We start from the raw sequence: 18,283 nt of genomic DNA, 5'->3' as shown, positions 1-18,283 counted from the left end.
AAAGGCTAAGACACAGGGCAGAGACAAAGTTTCGGCCCTATGTCTCTTCCACACGACCATTGGACATCTGTCGTGTACGAGTACATTGCTAAACAGTTGCCACGTGTGGTGACAAATCACACTATAATCAGTACATCAGCACTCTGAGTGCCTCTTTGTATACGATGTATTTGGTTACCTCTCTCTCTCTCTCTACTGTGTGTTAATATTCTCTTGAAATTTATTCATGCAGTTTATGTCCCTGTGTGAAGGACACCAAAAGCAAAACATTAATAACATCCGTCGATCTCACAGTGATACAAAATTTTTTAAAGGGTAGGCTCATAGCCAAGAGGTAAAAGGTAAGGATGTAACTGCTTCGACCCGACAGTGACTCACTTCAGGCTTAAACAGTCACAATGTAGAGACACTAAAATATCATAACACACTACATAACACTTAGAGACATTAATATGCTGGTAATATGTAATATAGAGGTTTGAGGAAAGTCGTGCCTAAATTCAAGAGAGCTGGAGGAAACAGCAGTGGAAATTCTAGCTAGGGAATGTCGCACACAACACTGTGACGTCATGGAAAGTCACACAACACACCTGATGGAAGATCACCACAGACTCATACACGTGCCCACACACATGACCCAACCAGTACTATATGGCAGAAATTGGAGAGACTGGTCAGAAGGGACTGGGACGCGACAGGAAACAGGAGAGGCACGGTGGAAAAGGCAGGAGTAGAGGGCACGGCGTTAGCTAGCATAGACCACCCTCACCTTAATACTTTTCTTGCCAAGATAATTCCCTTTGAGAATAAACAGCAAATCAAACCCCAGACTCATCTTTATCCTTCTCCTGCCATCCACGACAAGACTAACTTGAAAATTCTCTCCTATTTCAACCCTATAATCTAACATTTTTGGAAACGTCTCGGCTACAGCTACGAGATTTTTTCATTCTTGAGTGACTGAGTGTTGTGAATCCAAATGATGAATCAGGATGCGTAATGGTGGGTCAGGGCAGGCTTTAGTGTTGATGTTCCCACAGTCAAAACACTTGCTTCAGTGCCTCGGTCGCGATATTTGCTTCGTCCTGCTTAGCTGCTTGTTGCTTCATAGTGGTATTTACAGTCATAATATTGTTGACTGCAGTTTGTTTGTAATTGTAGTTGTTGCGGCTCAGGGTCATCGGTTACTGCATATTAAGTCGTAAGACGTCGTATGGCGGGAACTTGTAGCAGTTCTTGTTTTGTCTTGCTAATGTAGACTTAACTACAGAATTGTAATATCTTGTGTTATAGAGGTAAAATCGTAGATTCTTGTTGTTTATTGTCAATTGTAGAAATGAAGCTGATGGCAGGATGTTGATTGTTAATTAACTAGTCAGGCATTAATGGACTGCAGTTGTGGTTCGTAAGATTGCTGCCGCCATAATATCTCGTAGCTGCAGCAGAGTTGTTTTCTAAAAATGTTAGATTATAGGGTTGTAAGACGAGAGAATTCTCAAGTTAGTCTTGTCGTGGATGGCAGGAGAAGGATAAAGATGAGTCTGGGGCTTGATTTGCTGTTTATTCTCAAAGGGAATTATCTTGGCAAGAAAAGTATTAAGGTGAGGGTGGTTTATGCTAGCTAACGCCGTGCCCTCTACTCCTGCCTTTTCCACCGTGCCTCTCCTGTTTCCTGTCGCGTCCCAGTCCCTTCTGACCAGTCTCTCCAATTTCCCCCATATAGTACTGGTTGGGTCATGTGTGTGGGCACGTGTATGAGTCTGTGGTGATCTTCCATCAGGTGTGTTGTGTGACTTTCCATGACGTCACAGTGTTGTGTGGGACATTCCCTAGCTAGAATTTCCACTGCTGTTTCCTCCAGCTCTCTAGAATTTAGGCAAACTTTCCTTAAGGTTCTATATTACATATTAACAACATATTAATGTCTCTAAGTGTTATGTAGTGTGTTATGATATTATAGTGCCTCTACAACAGAACATATATTTTTGTACAGTGTGATGAGGTGGATGGAAGTGTTTTGTACGTATAGTTCTTACGCACAAGGCAGTATTTTGGTTATGTCAAAAAAAAAAAAAAAATCGTTAAGGAACATATGTACCTTACGTTATGTCCATGTCTGAAAGACAAAAAAAAAAAAAAAAAAGCCATTTGCTGGTCTCACGGTGCTGTGAATTCCTCAGGGGAGAATTCACACCCAGGAACTTATTTTTCTTTTTTTGACTCTGAGGATATAAAAGCTTCCCAGAAACTTCGATCATTTTCAGGTTTAAACAGACAAAACACATGTTTATGCAATGTGTTGGGGGGGGGGGAAGCGGAATGTGGTGACAACTATTCCGTACAGAATTTCATGGTGCATTATGCAAAAAAAAAAAAAAAAAAAAAAAAATCAATGGGAATACATGTCAAAAAGCCTTCTTAATGTCACGAGAATGCTGTCCTTCCTACTGCTAGTGGCTACCAGGCATTGTGATTTTACGCATTGTGGGATTTAGATTTCACGGAGGCATTGTGTTCTGAGAAGAAAGTGTTAAGGTTAGGTTAGGTTAGGTTCTCCAAAGCTACTTCAGAACACAGTGCCTCGCCTATATAACATTTCGAAAAACTGAATCTGTGAAATCTTAATTCGGCAATCCTTAAAATCACAATGCCGGCGCCTACCACACTAACAATGCATCTGTTGCAACGTGAAAAAGATTCGAAACTCTTTTTAGCTCTGATAATGCCTAGGTGTAGTCAAATGAAGGTCATCTGGATTAATACTCAAGAAGACTCATTCCTCCCTTATACCTAATTCTCGCTGAATTTAATGCAACCACGACTTAGCATTCAGGTTATGTGAATGACACAGTTCCGCCAGGTAAAATCAAATATGCCGTCCCTGCCTGCCCCTCAGAGTGTTGGAGGGAGTGGAGCTGAGTTCGGACTTCCTCAGCAACATCTCCACAGACCTCACCCAAGGACCCGCCGCTGCCAACATGCAACACGTGTGAGTACCAACATTGCTTTTTGGAACACGGATCACATGTATTATTGCGGCCAGGTGTAGTGATCCACCTTCCTCCAGCCAACTTGTGAATGTGGCAGCGTCGCACCAGTGGTCATCACAGTTGCCTGCCTTACATTTTTGTCTATCATAACCCTTAAATTCACCACATACTTCAGTCTGTATAACTGAAGTAATATCTAGGCCAATACAGAGAAGTTAACGCAGAGATCCTAAATATATGGAATATCAAATTAAATAATGTATATTTTGCTTATATTGCTACATGAAGCACAGACTTGGCTCCATTTCCCCATTTCTACTAGATCTGACTCTTTTAAACACGTCGAGTGAGCTGAGTCGAAGGATTCATTTATTACCGAGAGAGAGAGAGAGAGAGAGAGAGAGAGAGAGAGAGAGAGAGAGAGAGAGAGAGGAAATGGAGGTGTCATTATATATTGAAGTAATAATGAGGATAATGGAAGTGAAAAGGATAAAAGGTATTGTTTTAATGCTTAATTTTACACACACACACACACACACACACACACACACACACACACACACACACACACACACACACACTTCGTTACAGTAACATTCGCTGTCTGCCAGTGGAACTTGCTTCATTTTATGCAAGAATTTCTCTAGGTAGAATTTCGATCTAAAAGAAAAAAAAAACTTATGACTTAAGAAATTAGTTTTGACCTATATTCCCAAGGGATATGTATTTAACGATCAGTATAATCAGAAGTAGTAGTTGTAATAGTAGTTATTCCCTAGGCAGTCTGGCCGAACAGCCCTGAGTCCCTAAGGAAGGCCACGGCCGAGACCGGGCTTTCCCACAGAGCTTTCAAGGAGTGTATGTTGTGTTGTTGGCGCAGGTGATTGTGTGCAGTGCAGTCTTCCATAATGTGCTTGAAAATATAAATCTATTTAACTTCACATATTCATGTTTTCGAAGGCGAATTTTCAGTATACTCCTAGATATTGCATCAGTCATACAGATTAATGTATTTCTTTAATTCAAGTGTTATAGTAGACATAAATGTATGTCAGGCTACTGTGACAAACACTACTGCCACGCTGCCACAATCACAGGCTGGGTGGAGGAGGATTGATCATTATTCTGCACCTGGCCGCAGTAGTACTGTGCCAGTGTATATGAATAACAGCAGTTTGTATCAGTGATCAGTACCAGCAGTTTGTATCATAGTACTCAGTCGTAGTATAACAGTTTACTATTATCAAAACAATTAGTATGAGCGGCAGTTAATTATGCATCAACAGAGAATATATTCATAAAGAATATTAGCTTATTTTAACGAGAAGCAACCCTTCACAGCACTTAATTATATCCTTATCAAGGCCTGTGATACCCTTCACCTCTTTTTTCGCTGTTGTGATACCTAACCTTAATAGAACGTAGGTAACGAAATATAATTCAAGTATTCAAAATACTGAAAGGTCACGATGATATGGCTACTGATTAACACTTCACAGTCGATCAATCAAATTACACTAGAGATGGGTATAAAATTATTGGCAAACGTTTTCAGTCACACCAAGTAACCATCTGTTCTTAGAGTTGTAAGTACGTGGAACAAACTGCCTCCCTCTGTAGTAAATTGTGATACAGTACTGACCTTTAAAAATCGCTAAATATGTTTATTCCAGAGTAATTTAGTTCTACAGTATATATATATATATATATATATATATATATATATATATATATATATATATATATATATATATATATATATATATATTTTCAGAGCCTGCAGGTTATAACTGCAGAACAACATTGATAAATACTGTTGACAAAATGTTACTTTCATTTTCTATTAGACTGTAGCACCAGTCGAGCAGGGCGGTACTCTGAAGGTAGATGGAAGGCTGTTGACAGGGAGAGGTGGAGTTCTTGTTTCATCATCAGCCATCGAGACTAGCTTCTGACCATCCCCCTTTGCTGAACTTTCTCAGCGTTTCAGTAACACAGAGAGTAGGCCAGCATGCTCTCCAGTACAAGTTCCTGTAACTGTTAACACCAAACTACATACATATTACACACAACACTTTCTATTCAAATTTAAACCAAAAATGACGTCTCATAACCAAACCTCGGAGTCCCCGGGGAAGGAGGGGGGGGGGATATCAATGTCCCCACCATCCATCCCTCTCCCAGTGACTACCAAGCGAGGTGCCTGAAACCACTGTCAGACTCACTTCTTCATTTCTCCAGCATTCGGGGTCTTTCCTTTAACATTCTGTTCAGCACCATCTCTTCTCGAAACCTCACCTTCTCTTCCAACATGAGACTCAACTGTCTTAGACGAGTGACAGCAAACCCTTCTCTGTATCCTCCTACCAACTCTATATTCTTTTCAAAGCCAAAGGTGGCTATTGTGTATGTGGACGCAATAACAAATCTTGCTCTCGTTTTTCTGAGCTTGAATCTTCTGATTTCTCTACTCTCTGGCTTCTGTTTCCCTGTCATTCTCCGACTAAGTATATCTGTGATGTTTACTTGTTTCGTAATTCTACTATAACTAATTTTTTAAATTTACTTCTAAGTTGGAACACATCCTGTCAATTTCTCCATTCTCTGAAATCTCCAGTCTAGGAAATATCAATGTCCAGTATTATCCTTGGTTTTCCTCTCCCATTTGCTGATCCACCTGATGTACAAGCCTACATCATTTCTATCCTTAATGACCTAGAGCAGCTAGAACAGCACCCTACCGGTATCCCTGACTACCTTAGAGAGACTTCCAACATACTTGACCTCTTCCTTACAACTAATCCTTCTTCTTATGTTGTTAATCTTTCCTCTCGGTTGGGCTCCTCTGATCACAACCATATCACCTTAACCTGTACTATAGCTCCATTAAGGGCTGTGGACTCTCCCAAGAAGCATCAGTTGCGTCACTCTGGAACTGCTGACTGGGAGGCCCTCAGGCAGTACTTCTTTGATTTTCTCTGAAATGATTACGCTTCCATGGCCGAGACCCATCTGAGTGTGCCTTGTGCATTACGGAGGTTCTTCTCTTGGGCAAGGAAGCATACATTCCTTTCTCATATCCTTCGACTAGTTAAAAAAAAAAAAAGATTTAATCTTGTTGTTCTAATGCTGTCCACAACAAGGGGAAGGCCTACAAAAGGTATCATAGCCAACCCACACGTGAATCTCATATCTTTTATGTTTCTGCCCAGAATCATGATAAGTCTGTTTTATCGCTCTGACTGGAATAATTTTATTCATACTAAATGCTCTGAACCCTCCAACTCAAATTCTTCCCACTCCTTCTGGCACCTTGCCAAAAACCTTTCTAACAAATTTACCTCATCATCTTTCCCTCCTCTTTTCCACTCAGATGGCTTTGTAGCTATTCCTTCATCTGATAAAGCAGAGCTCTTATGTCGGACTTTCATTTCCATTTCCATCCTAGACGATTCCAGTGCTGTTCCTCCAACACTCCTCCACTCTGACTTCCTCAAGGCTGACATTAAAATGTCTTCAGTTGACATATATTCTGCCATCACTGGCCTCAATACTAACAAGGCATATTGGGCTTGATAGGGTCCCTCCTGTTGTCCTCAAGAACTGTGCTTCTGGGCTTACACCCTGCCTAGGTAAACTCTTTCATCTTTGTCTGTCAACATGTACCTTTTCTTCTTGGTGGAAGTTTGCTTTTATTCAGCCTGTTCCAATGAAGACTGACCATTGTCATCTCTCTAACTCTTGCCCAGATGCTTTATCATCCTGTCTTTCAAAAGTGCTCGAGTCTATCCATAACAAAAAAAAAAAAAAAACTCCAAGGGCCGGAGCCGTACATGTATGGCAGTGCCTACATCTGCCGACAGTGTCAGAGCCATACATGTATGGTCTGCAATTGCAACAGGCATCAACACGCAAATTTTCAAATTTGGCGGGAGATGACCAGCATGGACATGCACACACCCTTTCTGCATCTTTACCCACTTCCTATATCATCTATCTACCCAACAAGAGTGTCCTTGGCTCGAATAGCATAGATACCGATGAAGAAAACGAAGATCTAACTCGACTCAATGGGTGTCGGCGGTAGCTGATAAAGTCTATGGGCGTTACTCCGAAGTTTTCAGCCACCTGCTCAGGGAGAATCGACCTCAAAATCGACCTGAATGGCTTCTGTGAGTACTTTTATCGTTGTTCCTCATATTACCTCATTACTTCTAACCTACCTAGCACAAAAAAAGAAACGGTCGAAAATTGGCCCGCACCACGGCTCCATGAGGGTCCAAAGTCTGCTGGCACACGGCAGGTTAAGTACCTCTCCAATCACAACCTTCTTTCTGATCGTTAGTATGGCTTCTGCCAGGGATGCACCACTGGTAATCTTCTTACTTACCTTTCAGACTCATGCTCATCCTCTTTTCGGGACTGATGAAAACTTTGCCACTACACTTGACATCTCAAAGGCTTCCGATCAAGTCTAGCATAAACCTTTAATTTCTAAACTGCCCTCTTACGGTTTCTATCCTTATATCTGTGCCTTCATCTCTAGCTTCCTCTCTGGTTGTTCAATAGCTGCTGTTTTAAATGGCCATCATTTGTCTCCTTGAGCTATCAAACATTGTGTTTCTCAGGGCTCTGTCCTGTCACCAACCCTTTTCCTATTATTCATCAATGACCTTCTAAGCTGTACATCTAACTCTATCCCCTCACATGCTGGTGTCTCCACCCTCCACCTTTCCACTCACTTCCCGCAGCGTCTATCTCAGCAGTTTCTTCAACAAACATAGGATGAGGCTATTCACACCTAATGTCTGACTTGGCTCATATCTCTGATTGGGGCAAAAGTACTCTTGTTTTTAATGCAAAAAAAACTCATTTCTTGCATCTATCAACCCAAGAAATCATAGGCAGGTGTAATCTCTAATTTTTAACAATATCTCACCAATCCAGCATTGTCTTTAAACATACTTGAAGTTTCATTCTATCGGGATCTATCTTAGAAAGTATGTATTACCTCTCTTGTAAAATCTGCTTCCAGGAAATTAGGTGTGCTATGCCGACTCCGTGTCTTCCTTTCCCCTGCCTAGTTGTTGACTTTATACATGAGTTTTATTCGCTCCTGTGTAGGGTACAACTATCATATGTGGGGAGGCTCCCCACATACAGCTCTTCTCAGTAACACTTACACTTACATTTACAGTATTATGGGTTTTGATGTTAGACTCCGGGTCTAGTTGAGTACCCATATCCCATACTTTTCCAAAATTTGTCAAGTCTGTTCTTGAAAACAGTAATGGATTCAGCTTGGAATACGTATTCAGGAAGCCTGTTCCAGTCATTCACTACTCGTTGAGTAAAAAAGTCTGATCTTACTAAGAGTCTACTTCTCATTTTCTTAATCTTGAAACTATGACCTTGTTGTCCCTCCTGTTTCATACAAAAAAAGTTGATCTCTGTTTACGTTCTCCAGCCTCTTGGTTATTTTAAAGGCTTCTGTTAGGTCTCCTGTCTTTCTCCTCATAAAAAGCGAATACAAGTTAGGAAACGTCAGCCTCTCTTCATATGTAAGATGACTACATTCCCCTATAGCCTTTGTAGCTCTTCTCTGAACTTGCTTTAAGATGTCTACATCCTTGGCAAAGTAGGGACTCCAAGCCTGGACTGAGGTTTCCATGTGTGTTCTCACATACCCTTTATATACTTTCTTGAATATGCCTGCATCCACATGCTTCAAGCTATTCTTCAGTCTCCTCATCGTGGATGTTGCCTTCGCTGCTGCTACTTGCCACTGTCTGGATGGCTTCAGGTCATTTGTTATATAGATCCCCAAATCTTTTTCCTCTGTCGTTGTTGTTATTTCATGCAGGACTTCTTCATCACCTATATATTCTTTCATTTGATATGCTTTACTTTCATTCCGTCTGCCAGTATGCATTACTTTACACTTATCCTCATTAAACTTCATAAGCCACATATCTGACCATTTACATAATTGAAATATATCTTCTTGTAACATGTCTTGGTCTTCCTTTGCTGCGGTTCTAAAGTACACTTTTGCGTCATCGGCAAACATCTTGATTTGTGACTGTATTTGTTGTGGCAGATCATTAACAAATATTATGAAAAGTAATGGACCCATTAACTCTCCTCTTACTGGCTCCCTTTAACCTCTGTTTGTTCGCTGCACAGTTGCATCTTTATCTCTTTTTAACCGCTAATTCAATGGTCACTGCTCCTCTGAACTGTCTATTTGCATCCCCCTACTACGACAGTGGGGGCAATGCACCAATCTATCATAAGACTCTCATCTCTTTCCTGTCCAACTTTCTCTGGCACTGTCTCCCTCTATCTTTATTTCCTCCTGCCTATGATCTCAAATGCAGTGTGTCCATGCATCTCGAAATGAAAGGATCTTGAATTTGACTCTTTTTTGTATTTAGTTTTTTCTTGAAAGGAATGGTTTGCAGTCTCCTAGCCTTTGGTTCCTTCCTCACTGCATAAAAAAAAAAAAATTTTCCACAGTAACTGTGGAAAATGACGGCTCTCTCTGAACTCGTTCGAAGTCTCCATTTACTTCATTAATCATTTAAATGAATGATTATGTGCATGATTTTTGCTTCTTTACTTTCCATATTTTCCCACTTTTTAATGCGGTCAATGTGCTTGGCCAATATACGCCCAGATCAGTCATCTGCATTTGAGGCCATTGTGGCTTGATCTGCCATTTTGGTTTTGGCTGCCGGTTATATGGCAAGATGTCATTCCTGATGCTGACCCTCCCTATTTATCTGTGCCTGGGACTGGCACCAAGAAGGGCTATTCTGTTCCCCCTCCCCTCCATGACTGACACGAGCACTTTTAGCCTGAGTGCTGCTAATAGGCCCTTGTAGTACGGCACCATTTAATTGAAGCAGTACTCCATCCTGTTTACTACTGTTAAGTAGCACTCCGTGAACATGCTCATCTTCATCCTTGAAGAGCCACCACTACTATTTCCGGCTGGGGCTTTGGCTCAAGAAGGTCTCAGGAGAGGTAGAGGGCAGTGGAGGGGGGGGGGCTGACCTCCTCCATGGCCTCGTAGTCCTTACTCCAGAAAGGCCACCACCACCTCTTCTGGCTGGGGTTCTGGCTCCACATTAGGAGAGGCGGGTGGGGTTAAGGCTGCTTTTCCACTCTCATCTGTGCCCATACCCCTGCCCCTCCACCTTTTTCTAGCTGGGACCCTGGCTGAAGAGGGTCTCAGGAGAGGTAGGGGATAAGATGACCTTGCCCTTCTCCTTCGTGCTCTCCTTGTCCCTGCCCCTGAATGGCATCCACCATTTCTGACTGAGGCTCAGACCCAGCCACGCTGGGGGTGCAGGCAAGCTAGTCCAACTCGGTGCCAGTCCATAGATCAGACGGATGGGGAGAGTTGGTATCAGGAATGGGATCCAGCTGTTAAATTGGCCTAAACAAGGAGGATGCGACAAGGCAAATTCATCCTCCACCTCTACTGAAACCCTCTTGACCCATATCCCCAGGTGGAAGAGGTGGAGGCAGCATAATGAGAGTGAGGACGAGCAGGGCACGGAAGAGGTCGGCTGGGCAATATCATCCCCCACCTCTCCTGAGACACGATAAGTCGTGGCCCTAGTCAGAAAGTGTGTTAGTGGCTCTTTAAGGGGGAGAGACGAGCTTGTTTGTGGAATGCTTACAGTGGTAAGCAGGTGCTGCTTCAACTTAATGGGGCCATACTTGAAGGGCATATTAGCTGCAGTCAGACCTAATGCACTCCCGTTACTGAGAGGGCAAGACAGCCCAACTTGGTGCTGGTCCAAAACCCGAATATATAGGGAGGGTCAGTGTCAAGATGGGCATCTGTCTGTAAAAAAACAACCAAAACGCTGGGTCTAGCTGTTTGACAAAGTTTGGTGAAACACAACTCTATAATATAGAAGTGGAAAAAGACAGATGATAAAGATTATAACCACGATTTATTACTTCATGAAACTCACAACATAAACATAATTTCATGAGCTTAAATTAGTTGTAAATAAAAACTAAAGGCAATTTCGGTGGTAATAATAGTGGCCCGTTTCGCGTTTTCTCACCGGAAAGCTCCACATCAAGAGATGCTATGCATAACTTTTGAGGGCTGAATCTGACAAAGGCTTAATATGACCAGCCAATTTATCTATTTAAACCACTCCTGATGCTCCTAAATCAGTCTAATTTACTGTTCAGTACATATAGAATGACTCAGGTCTACCATGGAATGGAACTTAGCCTCAGACGACAATGGGATGTGGGCGTGTTTTGTGGGAACAAGTGGTGTCCAACAGAAGTACGTTCAAAGGTGCTTCGGGCTTGCATTTCACACACAGAGTGCAGATATGGAATATGGCTCAGCTCCCCGTTTGTTTGGAGTTCCCACTTACTACTTCAATCACCTATTGAATCAGAACTATGACTTATGACTTAATGAAATTAACAATATAAACGTAACTTCATGAGCTTACTGAAATTTTATATAAAAACTACTAAAACTTACAATATTAATATTACTGTACTTTATTGGAACCCTTTTCGTTTCCTTATAGGAAAGTGTTCATTTCAACAGTTGCTAGCTCGTGAACTACAATGCATGCAACATTAACCTCCACAATGCATGTTTGTTGTATTCCTCCACGAAGAATCAACTCATGTGACTCCTATGCCATTAAGTTCGCGAAGTAATCATTTTTAGCTTGCAAAATGGAAATCCTAGTTTGTAGAGGGAAAAATGTCTTTGCTGTTCTACCCTGGCAATGGATAAGATTCCTTCAGTCTAAAACCAGTTCTTAATCCATTAGGGGCTGCCTACTGTTGGTGAGCCTGAACGTAGTAAGTCAAGTATCTCTCCATAAAAATTCCTTTGCACCTTTTCTACCCACAGTTCCATGGGTATTGTTTCTTCACAAACTCAGTAAAAATAATTGTCAGGAATGAGGAATTTCTTCACAGTAGAGAATCTAACAGTATCTATAACCTCTGTCTCAAGTATAACGAGGGCATCCAGTTATACTGTGTAGATCTCAGGTGTACTCTATTAGTTTTGCTCAGACAACCACCATTTAATAACCATTCAAGACTGTCAAACCACAATTACTCAAAGATGCACACACACACACACCGAAATTTGTTGTTGCTGGCTTCCTGGTCTCTCATTAATACTTCTTCCTAATCATACATGTTAACCTAACTTAACCTAACCTTACCTTGCAATTTAACCAAACCTAACTTAATTTAACTTGGTCCATTATTCTACGTCCGAGAAAAACAAGATCAACAGAAAAACAAAGTCAAAAGTAAATATCATTTACGGCCGCAAAATTAGTAAAAATAAATAAATAAATAAATAAACCAGAAGTCAATACAAAAGAAAATTAATTTGGGTAGATTTGAGTGGGTTTGAGTAAGTCTCTTCCATTACGACCAAGGAAAAACAAAGGTTGGTGAAGCATAAGGAACATGACAGCAAGGGGGGGAAGAGTCAACGTAAAAGTAATTTACCATTAGGGAAATAGCCAGAAAAATAAAGAAAAACTGGAGGAGAAGGATTTGAACTGGCAAGGTCGTTCTGCAACTTCAAATAAATCGTACATTTATCTAATTTGTGATTTGATATATGAAGCAAATTCTAATCCATTAAATCCGAAAACCTGAGTGAGGCATTGAGATGAATATTTACCCCCGACTCGTGCTGTGAAACAAGCTTTTCACTGCCATCATTAGACCTACGTTAGTACTGCAGCACAAAATTAAAACTGATACGTCTCATTGTCTAACCGATTATTTATTGGCAAATAAAGACATTTTGCAGCCAACCACGACATGCATCTGAGGTTATTCTACGCCAAGGGACGCCCACATAGATGGAGGCAGTAATTTTTGTTGGGGATTTTAAGATGTTATATATATTTTATAGGGTTTCCCTATGAATGGCCCATTCACTCCTCTGGACCACTCCAGGTTATATCTAGTTCAGTCAGGTTTAATTGCCAGTAAATATAGAAACGACTTAGCTCTGATTCGGGTGGGGTTATTTATTAAGCTGAATTGTGGATGGCAATGGGCAGACTGTCGGAATGGTGTATTCTCTGGGCACAGTGGGCAGTATAATAATACAGCAATCTACTGTCTGGGGTCTGTAAAATTTTAATCTCTTCCACACTCGAAAATGACGGCTTTCTCCAAACTCGTTCGAAGGTGGCAGTTACTACTTTGATTACTTAGTGAATTATTAAAAACACGATTAATTACTTCATGAACCAATAACGTCAGTGTTACGTCGTGAACTTAAATCTGTTTAACATAAAAATTAAGTTAAATTTTTCACTGGAAAGCTCCACGTCAGGATACGCTACTTCATGAATTTTTTCAAGCATACAATAATAACATCAACACTAGCATTCTTTATCCCACTTGATATAAATTATGTACATTTTAATTACCATGTAATTGTGATGTCAGACACAGCTGCATTTTATTATATTGTATTGTTATAATTGCAATATTAATTCCACTCCTGACACCAGTTGTTTCGACGTTAGAGTTCGTTGATACGTCGAGAATGCCACGAGACAAGTCAGGCGGTTAATCAAAGGCAGATGAACATTGGTTTTATTCCTTGTAAGTACAGCTGACGTACACTTGCCAAACACTGACTTGTCTCTCTCATGTTAACTCTGTCCATCACTCACTACCACTCGTTCACTGGCACACTCTCACAGACTCTGCTTAAGTGCTTCGTCCTTCACTGATTACTCTTACTGTTTGACTGGCTGTCAATGATTCACTGACTGTTCACGGGCAAAGAACACAACTCCGTCTGTCACCCGTAGGTAACTCACTAAAACTCCACTGTATGGTAGTCTCTCTCTCTCTCTCTCTCTCTCTCTCTCTCTCTCTGGCTAAACCTGTTAGGACTCCATATTATAATTACAAATCATAATAGATAAATAGATAAATAGATAGATAGAGAGACAGATAGAAGCAGCAAGTCAGATGATGAGAAGGTATTGTGTCTGCGAGAATCGAGCAATGCTAAACATGCTTACACACTCTTAACTCAAGGAATGCTTTATAGGCACATGACAGCGCCTCGTGACCATACACACACATACACACATACTCACACACAGGCTTCTAGAACTTTCCAACCACAGTGTAACACACGTGACACGACCCCTGCTACACCAGAATTTAGGAAGCAGAGGCAGAAGGAGACAGGCGACAGAATCGGCAGGTAGTAGGGAGAAGGGCTTAGCAACATGGAAGAGAGAGAGAGAGAGACAGGGAGGTAGCTAGCGGGACTCTACTTTATACTTCACTCGTGTGTGAGAGACTTTGTTAATATTTCCAAGACAAATAAAAATAGTTCCATACTATTCTTTACCTCTCCTGTCATTGCATGACAAAAGGGAACCAAGATTATATACTTACAAGCTACTCACGTATAACAACCGCTCGTCCACAAGTTCAATATATATAAAACTACTCTACAAGTTTACTACAAAGTCTTTTATGAGATTGGTGGCAGCGGTGGGATAGGAACCCATGCTCCGAAGAGACTGGTGAACTCCTACAAAATATCAAGATTTAAAAAAAAAAAAAAAAAAAACTCTCACAACCAACAACTCACAACCAGCTCCTGACAGTATTCTCTCCACCCCCCCCCCCTTCTCCCCGATCATCACGCTGATGTAGAGGTGAAGAGGCCACAGGACGTCTTGCAAGTAGTTTAACAAAGTACTGATACAAACAATCTTGCAATTTCTACGACGAACCAACAAACTACAACCATCTACAATCAACTACAAGTAACAACTCTACGAGTTGTCTGTATAATCTTCTACACGCACCTACAAGTAGCGGCAGTCTTCATCCCACAATGAGTAAATCACAAGAAAAAAGGACCGCGAATGCATCGAGAAAGAAAAACAAAACAAACAAACGAAGAGTGAGACACGACTCACAACTCATAACCACCAGACCTTACCCTCCTTTCTTTCCTACAGTCCCCCAACCTCCATCGCTGACGCAGGAGTGAAGAGGTCAAGACGACGAAGCAAATACCAAGTCCATATTCACAACTCATCCTACTCACTCATCTTCACTCAAGTTACTCATCGCTACTCATTCACTCACCACAGCTACCAGTGTGGGAAGTCGACGTCATCATGCGTGCTTGCTGAAAATACGCCACGTCAGTCAACACACCACCTGCACCATCACTAACACCATTCCCACCACGGTAAAAATTAGTGAGTTACATAGTTACTTCATTTATACAATACACAGTGATAGACATAAAAATGCTACACAAACATATAAAACTTGCTGTATAATTACAACTTACATACACATACCTCAATTATCTGCATAACTCAAACACTAAATAATCACCAACAATAAATATTCTACACTGTATATATTCATTCATTTATTATAGCATTTATTTACTACCAACGAGTGTTACCATTTATACCTACATAAAATACGTGTTTCATACATACAGCTATACATTATTACATCTACAAAGTGATAAAGAAAATATACCATCACAGTTACTCAGTGAGTGATTAAAAGAACTGTATTAAACATTTATTAATTAAAGCTACCTAGCGGAAACATATAAATTAAGTTACAAGGAAAACCAGAAAAAAAAACAAAAATGGCCAACACAAATGACGTTAGCAAGAATGAACATCTTCAACACAATCGTGAAGACAAAGATTTCCACACAGTGCTGACACATATATTGCCCACGATAGGTACAAGTGAACAACAAGTCAGTGTATGTAGTTAATACTGTATATAGTGTATATATATTTTTTATATAAATTAACAAAATATGGGACTATATAATATCATTTTCAGTAATATATGTGCAATATAAACTAAACCTTAAAAAAGGATCCATAGGAAATTAGCCAGCAATTATGCAACCTCGGACAACACAGAAAAAGCGTAGATAAACGAAGAAAAACAAACTATAGAAAATCAATACATACAACAACAAAAAAAAAAAAGAAAGAAAGAAAAAGTAATAGAGTAAGATCACATAACAAACAAATGAAAATAAGTGTAAGTGTTATTACAAATGCCAAAATACCACATAAACTACAAACAAAAAAGCAAATTGTTGTCTCCACAAGCTAGTGGCATGGCACATCATATCATCGACCGCAGCATGGCCGGATTCAATGTCAGGACTGCAATTACTACAATTATGTAACTACAAACAATATGTAACAATTATGTAACAGTTGAATTAACAAGATGTAACTTTTATGTGACTTTAACTACAATTATGTAACACAAACAATATGTAACCATTATGTAACAGTTGCATTAACAAGATGTAACTTTTATGTAACTTTAACTACAATTATAAGGCCAACACAATTATGTAACAGTTGCATTAACAAAATGTAACTACAGTTATAAGGCCAACACAATTATGCATTGCCACAATATTATGTAGCAATTCATAAAATGTTACAGTTATGTATTACCAGAATATTACTACAATATTATGTAAAGTCATACAATTTTACCACAATTCTGTATTACCAGAATCATCTTACAAGTTAGGTGAAATATTAGACATTACTAAAGGGATAACTCAATATGTAATGTAATAACCTAGCAGTATTACCATTGCACAGTTATATGCGTATGTCTGTTATACATACACATCTTACAAAATGTCATACAACAACCAATGCATTTATTCAAATATGTATACAACTTGTTTAAAATGTAATATTACTGGATCATTGCAATTTACTATGAATATTATATGTATACAATATTATAATCAATATTATGTACTAATAGATTAGCATATGTCAATGATGATTGCTGTCGGAGGACCTTCAGCGGCATGGCCGAGCATATGTAGGACTCCATATTATAATTACAAATCATAAAAGATAAATAGATAAATAGATAGATAGAGAGACAGATAGAAGCAGCAAGTCAGATGATGAGAAAGTATTGTGTCTGCGAGAATCGAGCAATGCTAAACATGCTTACACACTCTTAACTCAAGGAATGCTTTATAGGCACACGACAGCGCCTCGTGACCATACACACACATACACACATACTCACACACAGGCGTCTAGAACTTTCCAACCACAGTGTAACACACGTGACACGACCCCTGCTACACCAGAATTTAGGAAGCAGAGGCAGAAGGAGACAGGCGACAGAATCGGCAGGTAGTAGGGAGAAGGGCTTAGCAACATGGAAGAGAGAGAGAGAGAGAGAGACAGGAAGGTAGCTAGTGGGACTCTACTTTACACTTCACTCGTGTGTGAGAGACTTTGTTAATATTTCCAAGACAAATAAAAATAGTCCCATACTATTCTTTACCTCTCCTGTCATTGCATGACAAAAGGGAACCAAGATTATATACTTACAAGCTACTCACCTATAACAACCGCTCGTCCACAAGTTCAATATATACAAAACTTCTCTACAAGTTTACTACAAAGTCTTTTATGAGAAACCGATCTAACTCATCCGGCGAAAGGACGGTCTTTACTCTCAACCGCCCCCCCCCCCTCGGCTTCCCCTAATAGCGTATCCAGAATATTCCAGTAAAGAAACTTGCATTGTCCAGAGGAACAATGCTAATTCTTGATCCCAGGAGAGAACTCACGTGCACACAACAATACACCCAAATCAACAACATACAATAACAGTAATAACGAACTAATTCGTAAGGTAATATAGAACGAAACCAAAACTAATGCCGAAATCTCCGGAATCTTCCTCACTTTACCTGATGCACACATAAGCCTAAACCTGCAACAGAACACTTAATTTCTAAAAGGTTCCAGTGTCTCTGGACACAAATACACCATCCTAAGCCTCCTGGTATAGCTGTATTGACAAGGGACCATTAACCAACACAACAAGTGCTAGTAACTGGGTTTCAGAACCATGTGGAACCATCAGCCCATCAATATTTAGCTTAAATTCTCTGCCTCTAACTGTAATAAAATAAATAAGAGGTAGGCATTTACCACACTCATGTACGACCTCTTTCTGTGAGGGAAAATGTCATCATCTGTCAAGTCAACAAGAGTATGCTCCTTTTTGTTAATGAAGTAATAAAGCTGTCATCATAATTTCAGGTATTTCAAGAGATTTCGCTACTGTGGTTACCTCCTTCAGGTTAAGGACTGTCGACCTAAAACTGATGGTAAGGACATATTTTTTCTTGAGCTCTCAAAGCTGTGTTATTAAAATCTGAGTGTAGG

General features: G+C 40.2%; 1 protein-coding gene across 1 annotated transcript in view; it reads left to right on the top strand.

Moving 5' to 3' along the window:
- LOC145418277 (follicle-stimulating hormone receptor-like) overlaps positions 1 to 18,283 on the top strand; it is a 137,023-nt gene that overhangs the window by 101,511 nt on the left and 17,229 nt on the right. Inside the window, exons 11-12 of the mRNA XM_080286717.1 lie at positions 2,897 to 2,989; positions 18,158 to 18,225. Coding sequence (XP_080142843.1) covers positions 2,897 to 2,989; positions 18,158 to 18,225 — 161 coding nt within the window. The remainder of the gene's footprint in view (positions 1 to 2,896; positions 2,990 to 18,157; positions 18,226 to 18,283) is intronic.

The sequence above is a fragment of the Coenobita brevimanus genome, chromosome 113 (genome assembly GCF_032717465.1).
Source record: "Coenobita brevimanus isolate Jiangsu-jjx chromosome 113, ASM3271746v2, whole genome shotgun sequence".
Lineage (NCBI taxonomy): Eukaryota > Metazoa > Arthropoda > Malacostraca > Decapoda > Coenobitidae > Coenobita > Coenobita brevimanus.
The sequence above is the reverse complement of the archived record's forward strand: the minus strand, read 5'-3'. Positions and strand labels throughout refer to the sequence as shown.